This window comes from Hordeum vulgare, chromosome 7H (genome assembly GCF_904849725.1).
Source record: "Hordeum vulgare subsp. vulgare chromosome 7H, MorexV3_pseudomolecules_assembly, whole genome shotgun sequence".
In the NCBI taxonomy this organism is placed as follows: Eukaryota; Viridiplantae; Streptophyta; class Magnoliopsida; order Poales; family Poaceae; genus Hordeum; species Hordeum vulgare.
The window spans coordinates 205170427-205181100 of NC_058524.1; the positions used below are offsets into that span (position 1 = coordinate 205170427).

The following is a 10674-nucleotide window of genomic DNA, read 5'->3' on the forward strand; positions in this document are numbered from 1 at the left end:
GGCGGGGTTTCATGATATGGAGCTCGACATAGCTGGACCCGAAGATGAGAGGACACTCGGAGAAGTACTAGGTGGAGTCATCCTATGGGAGAAGAACTACATCAAGTTTCCAGGCTCGGCCCCAAGGACAACACCGCCTCCGAGTCGTCGCAGGTCACCTACACCTCCATCACCTCCAAGCCCTGCACATGACGACGGCCAGCACAACACGAGTCCATCTCGATCACCGCCGCCGGACTTGGGTCGTCCGTCTCCACCGCCGCCCGCTCCGGATACTAAGCGGAAGCGTGCCAGCAAGAACGCTCCGCCGATGATTTCTAAGCGACGGAGCTCCCCAAAGCGCAAAATGTCGCCCCTCCCAAAGGTACCTCATGTTAATCTTCCTATCAGACCTTATGATCGTACCGCCGAGGAAAACGCCAGGATAGCAAAGGAACATCATGATGCGCAGATGAAAAAGAAGGAACCCGAGCCCTGCCCGGAATACACCGAGAAGCAAATAGCATTTGCAAATACTTCACGAACCTTCCATCACAGTATGACTTACACCATAAGCCTGATGACTATACACGCACGTTGCAGAAGGAAGTGAAAAAGAGCAGATCACGTGCAAGTGCAAGTGGGAGCAAATCAAGTTCAACTACAAGCAAAAAAAGATCAGACGTTCGTCAGCTTGGACAACAGGCCAAACAGTCGATCCCACCCCTCAGGGTGTTACCCGAGAATGTCCCCCTCTGGTGCAGGGGCAAGATTTGGAATTAGCAAAGAAGTGGGCGGATGAATGGGGTATCCCGGTTGAAGACGTTCTGGCTTCCCAAGACGACAGGTTACCCAAGGCTGTGGTAGCCCCTAAGCCACAGTTTGTCATGGGAGCGCCTTTGGTCAGCAAAGATGATCTCCCAACAAATATGCGTTACTTGCATACATGGTACTTAAGTGAATCAAAGAATGGGAGAACGATGATCGTGGTGAGTGTCCCACGGGAGTACTACGACCGCCCCGAAGAAATCCATATCGACTTTGATGAACTCTTCCAGATGTACAATGCCGACGCCCTCGACAAATCGCTTATGAGTTGCTATTGTCTGTAAGTTTTTCAATTCGTTGTCTACATATAACTTATTTAGTTATTTCAATTCATTGTCTACATATAACTTGTACTCTATTATGCAGAATGAAGATTCTGGATTGTAAAAATAGGAACATCCTAAATATTGGGTTTATTGACCCAGATAAAATACATATAGCAACGCTAACTGATAAACCCAAGGAGACGGGGGAAAACCTTCTAAGGTTTCTAACAGATCAAAATCTCTGTGACCACATACTGTTTCCATACAACTTCAGGTGAGGGTCTTTACTCTGTTGTGTCCATTCACTTATAAGTGTAATTGATAAGTTACTGACATATATATATATATATACATGTGCAGCTTCCATTGGATTCTGTTGGACATTCAAATTGATAAGGAAAGAGTTGATGCCTTCGACCCATTATCGAGACCCTTGGAACAGTTCCAAAGCCTGCATGACATGCTCCAAGGGTAATTTCAATCATTCTTGCGCTCTATCGGTCTCTTTCGATGATTTTCTGATATATCAATTAATGAAAAACTTAGCAAATCATTTTCCTTGTCGGGCAGGGTTTGGAAGCGGTTCAAGTGCGTGACTCCCGGTATCGAGCCTGAGAAGCCGACCTTTAGAGCGGCTCAGGTAAGTAGTAGTATGATATACTTCTATTTTCAATACATTTATGATGCTAGATTATTATTTTGATTATATATATTATATTCTCGTAAAGTGCGACCAGCAGCCACGGGGGACGCATCTATGCGGATACTATGTTTGCGAGACCATTCGCACGTTTACCTCTGAGCACAAGGATCACAGATACGACGTAAGCAATGAACATTCACACCTCTATTTTTACCCGTCATTCTTTGTTATCATGATTGATATTCATATTCATCTCCTCTTCTTATATAGTACACGGCCATGAGGGAGAAGTCCCTACCAGAGCAACGCGCGATTGCTGTTGCAGAGGAGCTTGCGACCTTTCTGAGGACGGAAGTTATAGATGACAAAGAACGATTTAGTGTAGCTAGGGGTCATTACTCATGTTGGTCCATGTAATCGAATAGACGGGCTCTAATCCTGATAATTCAGAGCTCCATATAATTGTATATATATGCTCGCTTGTAAAATAAGTTAATCTTATATATATATATATGCATAATTATTTCTATTTAGAGTTATATGAAAACTAATTCCCGAACACCAAACGAGGCATCACGTTAATCTCCCGAACACCTAAACCTTAAAACCCTAAAACCCAAAAATAAACAAAATCTGCAGAAACTCTTTAGTCCCGGTCCGTGTTAAGACCCGGGACTAAAGGGCCTGCCCCTGAGGGCGCTTCGAGGCGCCCACATAGAGCACCTTTGGTCGCGGCTTGGAACAGGGCCGGGACTAAAGGTTCCCGCCCCTTTAGTCCCGGTTGATGAACCGGGATTAAAGCTCCTTACGGGCCGGGGCTACAGGCCCTGTCCACACTAGTGCAATGTCCGGGTCCCGCTCGATCGATGGAGCCATGGATCAAATCGGTCACTCGCCGGCATTCTCTGTGCGAGGTACTACGTTCCTTTGTCCGGTCTCAAGGCTGAGCCTGGACACGAACGATGCTGGACTACCATAAGCTACGCGCGGTGGTCGTAAACGGCCACGCGCTCGCTCGCCGTCTGTTTCTGATTAGTGCAGCAAATGCCATGCCACGTGAACAACGGATGAATTACCAGCCACCCCTTTCAGTTTTGCTCATCTCGTCGAGGAGCATCGCTCCTGAGATCCCGTCGTCTTGGTGCGCGGCAGATGGAAGGAACAGTGCCCTCCCGGTTGATCGGCTGTTGGTGAATGCACCACCGGCTGCGCCCAGCCCAGCGCGCGGTCGCTCGGCCGATGTGGGGGGACGTGCGGGCCCGGACCCCGGCCCGGGAAGACGCATCATCAACCTCCGCTGTGCGCGCATATGTGGTGGGCCGGGGCATGCATGCAAGTTACGTACGCGGGCAGGAGGCCAGGATCCGCGATGCACCACGTGTCGACCGCAGGGCCACCGGCCGCGCCGATCGGACGGTTCCGCCAACCACGAGCCGTTGAACAATCCCACTGCGCGGCTTCCGGCGGATCCGCTGCAGCGCCATTGTGGTGCGCTCGTCTCTGTGCTGTGCGTGCGAGCGCCTGTGAGTGCTTGTGTGAGCGAGACAGAGAGAGAGAGGGGGGATGGGATGGGAGCAGAAGAGGAGTGTGGTTGTGTGGGTGGAGCTAGCCGTGCTTGGGGTGCAAAAAGCTAGCGGAATAAAGCAGGGCGTGGAGGGGAGTTAAGGATGGATGGCGACGGCGAGGGCGACGGACGGACGGACGCGACGCGCGACCCCCCATCCCATCCCTAGCCTTCCGGAAACGCGCTACGCTGCTGGTCCTCTAGGGTTTCCCCCCTACTCATCCTTTGCCAAAAACGGCACCCCGCGGAGCCCCCCTTGTGCCCACTGGCTTGGCTCCTCCCCTTCACCCATCATCTCTCGCTTTAATCCCTACCAAGCCAGCCAGCTGCCTGCCCTGCCTCTGCCTGCTCCTCCCCCACCCCCTTATCTTCCTCTCCCTTCTTGCTAGGAGTAGTACGCTTGGTGGTGGTGGTGGTGCGTGTGTATGGTTGCTGCAGCATAGCTAGGGACAGGGAAGGTGGAGGAAGCAGCAGAGGCGTCGGCCATGGGGAGGGGGAGGGTGGAGCTGAAGCGGATCGAGAACAAGATCAACCGCCAGGTCACCTTCGCCAAGCGCAGGAACGGCCTGCTCAAGAAGGCCTACGAGCTCTCCGTGCTATGCGACGCTGAGGTCGCGCTCATCGTCTTCTCCAACCGCGGCAAGCTCTACGAGTTCTGCAGCACCCAGAGGTATACACAAGCGCTTGTCAATTCGCTCAGATCCTGCACGCGCAACTCATCTTGCCAGATCTGCCCATGAAAATGGCGTCCCCTTGCGCGTCAAGTCACCAGACCAAGCTCCGTCGCGCTGTTCCCCGTCGTCCGTCGAGCTACGTCGTTGGTTTGAGGTGCCGCCATGGACGGCTGTTTCGCGTGGATCTGAGCGATTGAGCGTCCCGACGTTAGGTGGACACTTACGATTCGCCGGATTGGCGCCGGCTTTCCACGGACTGCAGCCGGGATCCGAGCAATACCGTGGGTTTAGGGTTTCCTCCCCTGGTCATTTTGGTGCGTCGTACTTTCCAGGATTCCCGGTCGAGACCCTCCCGGCCCTGATCTAACTATGTAGTAGTGAACTTTGCGGCCATCCAGTGGGTTGGTTTGCTTACAGACCATTTCTTCCATGGTAACCCCGAAAGGAACGTTCCGACCTTGGATCAGAAAGAAAATGAAGTTCCAAGCAACCTGCAGCCAACCACTCCTATGCATCTCATAGTTATTAGCAAATTTTGTTCTACGGAGGTTGATGTAGCTAGATGCTTGACCTGTGTAACTTCATGCAAAGCCCAAGTCATAGTGTCAATTTTTGAACGTGGGTCTATCCTTCCGAGAGAGTATATAGCTAATTAATGGATGGTTGATTCTAACTTTGGACACGCCCACATACCTACCTAAGATCTTGTACAATACAATTCCCTTGCCTATAGCATTGCAAACTTACAAGTACTCCCAAGGTACACGTTGTCTCAAACATTATACCATGGTCAGCATAAATTTACATGTACATGCCAGTAGAAAAGTGTTATTGCGATTTTGTCAATGCTTTCCTCATGACAAACTATTTTTCTCCTTAGCAGTATAAACAATTTATGAAGTTACAAAGTTTGACTTCATGTTTTCTGAATTGACTTGTATATAAGCAACGTCTTAGGCAGTACTATTAACTTGCATTGCAGATATATAAGATATTGCCTTGTGTATTTTTTTTGTTAATTGATGTTTTTCTAGCTAAAAAATATTACTTATATTTCTGCTTGGAATAAATCATCCATGTGAACTTACTTCCCTTGACCACATCCATCCACTCAGATGTCAAGTGAGCATTCATTCATGGGAGCGTATGACATCTTAGCACACACATAATACTAGCACATATATTTTTTCTGGTTTGGACTAAAAAGCTCGAAAAGTGCTTGCAGCTACCGAGCTCCACAACTCTTGGTATTTGAAATTATTGAAAAACACACTTCTGGTACTCAAAAAAACCTGAAAACAATTACATGAATACATACACACATTTCTAAGGCCCGGTAAAAATATGGACAAGTGATACTTTGTATTTTGGGAAATACCAAAAAGTGAAATTTCTGACAAAGATGGCACCCTTTTTCTCTTATACACTGTCAGAAATTTGATTTTTTCTATAACAGAAAATAAAATGAGATTTGTACCGAAACTTGCCACGGGTATTCAGAATGTGTATTTGTATCACTGAAAGAAACACATTTTTTTTGAAACTTCAAAAACACGAATTTCAAAATGTTTAAATACAGAGAGCAGTGGAGCTTGGGTGCTGCAACGTCTCACTCTAAGATCAAGTATAATAGAGATGAGTTAGCTAGCTATAAAAAAATAAAATAGCATATTTTTGCTTACTTGAATGAAAAAGAATAGGAGAGAAAAGATAGACGGACTCTTAGTTAAGAGCCAAATCTAGCACGTGCTCCTAGACACTTTGTAAGAATGAAAGATGGACCACATAATAAAAAAGTAATACACTCTTCTAACCAACTACTGTACATGTTAGCCATAAAATGGGCTATAGATGACATGGCAATATCTTATAGCCAGCAACTAGCTATACTATTACCATGCTCTAGAGCTCTAAAAAGCTGGACTAAAGAATACTCATCACTCAATGTGAAGATTCCTGGTTCGCAGGGATCCGGGAGTCAGGAACAACCTTGGAATATGTGCATTGGCGATTGGCGTACATCCTATGTTTGTGTGTGTACTTTGTTTCAAATGTGTTATTGCTCTCGGTACTCACTATTGTATATCCTTTTCTTTTAGTTAGTACACAATGTTACTAGTTTCTAATTTTCAAGTTAGCATCTCAACAAATGTATCTCATGCTGCCACTGTGGCACCGTTTATATTTTGATTTGAGACATAGATTCTTTAAATTAAATTGAGTGACTTTGGAGCGGCTGACATACGCATCCCACAAAAGTTAGCCCACATGTCAGCATACCAAAATTAGGTTGAGTAGAATTTTACGAGGACACGGGTCATTAGATACTGACTGATACTCCTAAGATAGTTTCACGGCCAACAAAAAATAGAGTTAATTAATTCATTTTGGGAAGATGTCTAGTTTGGGCATCATTTCTCCCAGTCAATTCTTAGTGAGTAGCTGTACACTCCCTTCACTACTACTTGCTTTTCTGTGGGTAACTTTCATTATCAGTTGTACTATTTAAGTAAGCATATCGATAGGCGTATCCTGTGGCATCACTGGTAAGAACATGTTAGAGACCCAACTGAACTGTGAAGTAGAGTACTAGCAACTCTGACACTTAGAATCTTAACCTCGGCCATTCTGCACTTGGTACGTGCCATTTCTTATCCTCATCATCTGTTCTAGCTCTGTAGTAAATAACCTAACATTAATATTTACATATAGAATTGGTATGCAATTTTGGTGTCTAGCTATATATATATATATATCTTGCACCTATGATCGAAATATAACTTTTGCCATTGGACTTGTTGTAGCATGACAAAGACACTGGACAAGTATCAAAAATGCAGTTATGCAGGACCTGAAACTACTGTGCAAAACAGAGAAAATGAGGTAGAACCTGTTACCCATGACCTGGCAAGAAGATTATTCAGTTAATTACATTTGCTGTTAAAATCTTCGTACTTTCAGCGCGTATGTTACCAGCTCTTCCTACATATATCAATGATATTCTACGTTTAGAATTAACCATATGCATATCACATGGAAAGTACCTGCAATCCCAAAACGGTCTCCAAAATATACAAAGCATGCAAATATACTAAAATACTTGCTATTATGACCACATGATTCTCATACTTCTGAATACAGAAATTCATATATTACTCTCATGCATGTTAGGCACATGGTTTACGTAATATGTAGCACATTAACTCAAACTTGGGTTATCTTCATCTTTAAATGTAATCATGCACTACAATTGGTAGGATGAACTGACCACACATCAGGGTGACAGAAAATGACTTCTAATTATAATTGTTAATGTGCTAATTTCTGTCATGTGCTCTTTTATGCAAGAAAATACACATGACTTGATACGAAGGAGTCACAAGTAATCTCTCTGTCTTTACAAAGTACACAGTGTTTAGTTATGAGAAAGGTGTGATAGCACCCGGGTGCCTAGGCACCCTCTATGAACAGTAAAATAGAAAACAAAATAAAAAAATCTGAAACTTTACAGCATCAAAGATGATCAAACTTTGTACATTTTTGCAAATTATCATGTCAAAATATCTTGTAGAGAAATATGTACAAACTAGAGCTCCACTAATAGTTTTTTGGCATGAAAATTTGCAAACACCTACAAAGTTTCATCATCATTGATGTTGCAAAGTTTCAGAATTTTTTGATTTTGATTTTTTTTACTGTTCATAGAGGGTGCCTAGGCACCCGGGAGCTCAAAATCCACTCTCGTTAGTTATTTTATGCGAAAATGGATCACATGTGACGTCAGTTAATTCTACACATAATTCTATCTGTATATTTGTAATTTTATGATGCATAATGTTCAATAAATGTTGTTCTTATCATTCTTTGTGTAGTAATGTTGTGCTATGTTATTTCCTTTCAGCAACTGAAAAACAGCCGCAATGAGTACCTGAAACTAAAGACACGGGTTGATAATTTACAGCGAACACAAAGGTAAGTTGTATTTTCTTCAATGAGCTATCTTAACACTTTTTTTATATTGTTGCTTTATCACATCTTGAATATAAATAAAAAATAAAATCAGCAGCAACTACGAACGTAGAATGCGTTGCTCTTTTGCAACACATCACTACCAGAAACCATATGTTTAGTGATGATCGGAATTTAAGTGCAGTAACTAATCATTGTTTTGATTGTTTGAATGATTGTCAGATTGAGCATCAAACTGTAATTAATATGTTTTCAAAATGGAATACAATAGAAACCTTAAGAAGTACTACCTCCATCTTAAAATATAAGACATTTTTGTAGGCTAAACATGTCTTGAGACGGAGGTAGTAGTAACTTTTATAGAGTTTTGTGGCTCTTTACCACAGTTTTAGTGCTTGCAAATGTGACATTCAAAGGTCACAAAAGTAAAAGTACGGATGCCCCACTTAGTATGGATCATTACCAGTGATCCTGTTCATTCCAGCAAATCTGAGTTTACCTGTTAATCTTTGTATCGTTTATTTTCAGTGTAGTCAAAATTAGGTGAAATATATTTTTATTTGCACCTAATTAAGGTTTAATTGGATAAATGCCACTCGAATTCTGACGATTCTGAGAATCGCCACTGTAATTTTCAAACTTTAAAAAATGCCACTGTAAATTTTACAAACTTTGGAAAACGCCCCGGCAAACTTCAAAAAATGCCACTGGAAATGGCATTTTTCAAAGTTTGAAAATTACAGTGGAATTCTCAGAATCGCCAGAATTCGAGTGGCATTTATCAAATTAACCCCATAATTAACCGCTTCTTTGCATATTATCCAGGAATTTGCTTGGTGAAGATCTTGATTCATTAGGCATAAAAGAGCTTGAGAGCCTTGAGAAGCAACTCGATTCGTCCTTGAAGCACATTAGAACAACAAGGGTACTGATTAATTACTTAATTTTTAACAAATGAAGTTTCCAGTTTATCTAATAAGTGTGAGTTTTTCCTTTTGAAGTGGATATAGTTCTCCATATAAAAAATATTTACGTTATTTTCTTAAATGACTTTATGTGTACAATCATGAGGTTGCTTGGTGTATCCTAACCAGTTTTTCCCCCTTATTGTAGACACAACATATGGTTGACCAATTGACAGAACTCCAGAGAAGGGTACGCTCCCTCAGAAACCCAACAGTATTAAAACTTGACTATTTAGTGAATGAGCTCCCATAATTTATTAAATGTGCAGGAACAAATGTTTTCGGAGGCAAATAAATGTCTTCGAATAAAAGTAGGTACTTCTACGATTGCAATAGTCTAATTACTCCCTCCGTTCCAAAATATAAGACCTTTTAGAGATTCCACTAGAAGACTACATACGAAGCAAAATGAGTGAATCTATACTCTAAAATATGTCTATGTACATCCGTATGTAGTTCATAGTGCAATCTCTAAAAGGTCTTATATTTAGGAACGGAGGGAGTATTTCATATATGTATTCTTGTAGCAACATTCCATATGTATTTCAGCTCAAAGGACATCAAAATGAAACAGTTACTTTCTTACTCATCATAACCCTAATTGTTCTTAGAGAACAACAAGCAAAAAAAGAAACCCATGACTGGTACGCATAAAAATGAACAGGTTAGGTAATGTTTGATTTTGTTTTGAGGATGCAGTTGGAGGAGAGCAACCAGGTTCATGGGCAGCAGCTCTGGGAGCACAACAACAACGTACTGAGCTATGAACGTCAGCCGGAAGTGCAGCCGCAGATGCACGGCGGCAATGGATTCTTCCACCCCCTTGATGCTGCTGGTGAACCCACTCTTCACATAGGGTAATTACTCTCATCCTACGTCTGATGTTTGATATAAGGGAAACGTTGATATAAATTTAACCTGCCTAGATAGCACTATGATCTATGTACACTTTGTACCAGAAGTTTGTACCAGAAGTTGAGTCACTTATTTCAGGACGGAGGGCGTATAATTTTTGTTAACTATATTTGTTTTGTGGAAGAGTATTTTTCGTAGGATGAAAACAATATTTTTTCATGTATTTTCTTATAGAAGGCTGTTTTGCAAACTTAGGGGGTGTATTCCCTCCATATATATTAGTCATTCGTCAATTGATCGTTAATCCTCTCTTTCCGCAGGTACCCTCCTGAGTCCCTGAATAGCTCATGCATGACTACTTTCATGCCCCCGTGGTTGCCTTGATTGAAAACAGCTAGCGAAGAAAGTGTGAAAAATAAGTATATACGTGGCACCTGGCCGGCCGCATATATGCATGTATACCACTTCGAGTGATGGACTATTCCAGTCAAGATTCTCAGTTATTTTGCGTGCAACTTTCGTGTGATGAAAATTCCAGAACCCTGTATTTGATGCTCAACGTTATTGTGTTATTGCGTGTAAAAGATCATACATTATATTACTACTAGAGCGGCTATGTATGCGAATATTGCTTTTGGCTCCCGAGCTCATTGGAGGCATTTAAATTTAAACTTTAAATTCAATGAAAATTTATATTTTAATGTTTTAAAAAATTCTTAAAAAAATACATAGATAAATGAAGGTATAATACACAAGTGTGTAAATTTTCAAAACAAAATACGTTGAAATGAGGGCTGTGCAAAAAAAAAAAAAACAAATCTGAGGCTGTTTAACACATGTTACTATTCATCATTTCAGACCATGAATTTGTCTTTTTTGTACAGATCACGTTTTAAAGTATTTTGACCTGAAATTTTACACACATGTCGGT

At 42.3% G+C, this 10674-nt stretch overlaps 1 protein-coding gene across 2 annotated transcripts; it reads left to right on the forward strand.

Annotated features, from left to right (window-relative positions):
* The first annotated feature begins 3543 nt into the window (after positions 1–3543).
* On the forward strand, positions 3544–10371 carry LOC123411982 (MADS-box transcription factor 7). 2 transcript variants are annotated; one of them, XM_045104940.1, is made up of 8 exons: positions 3544–3950; positions 6759–6837; positions 7856–7926; positions 8749–8848; positions 9037–9078; positions 9158–9199; positions 9588–9745; positions 10064–10371. In XM_045104940.1, the coding sequence occupies exons 1-8, from the start codon at positions 3766–3768 to the stop codon at positions 10125–10127; spliced, it is 741 nt and encodes a 246-aa protein (XP_044960875.1). In that variant the 5' UTR covers positions 3544–3765; the 3' UTR covers positions 10128–10371. The 2 variants fall into 2 exon arrangements, with proteins under 2 accessions (XP_044960875.1, XP_044960876.1); XM_045104941.1 differs by lacking the exon at positions 9158–9199.
* Positions 10372–10674: the final 303 nt, after the last annotated feature.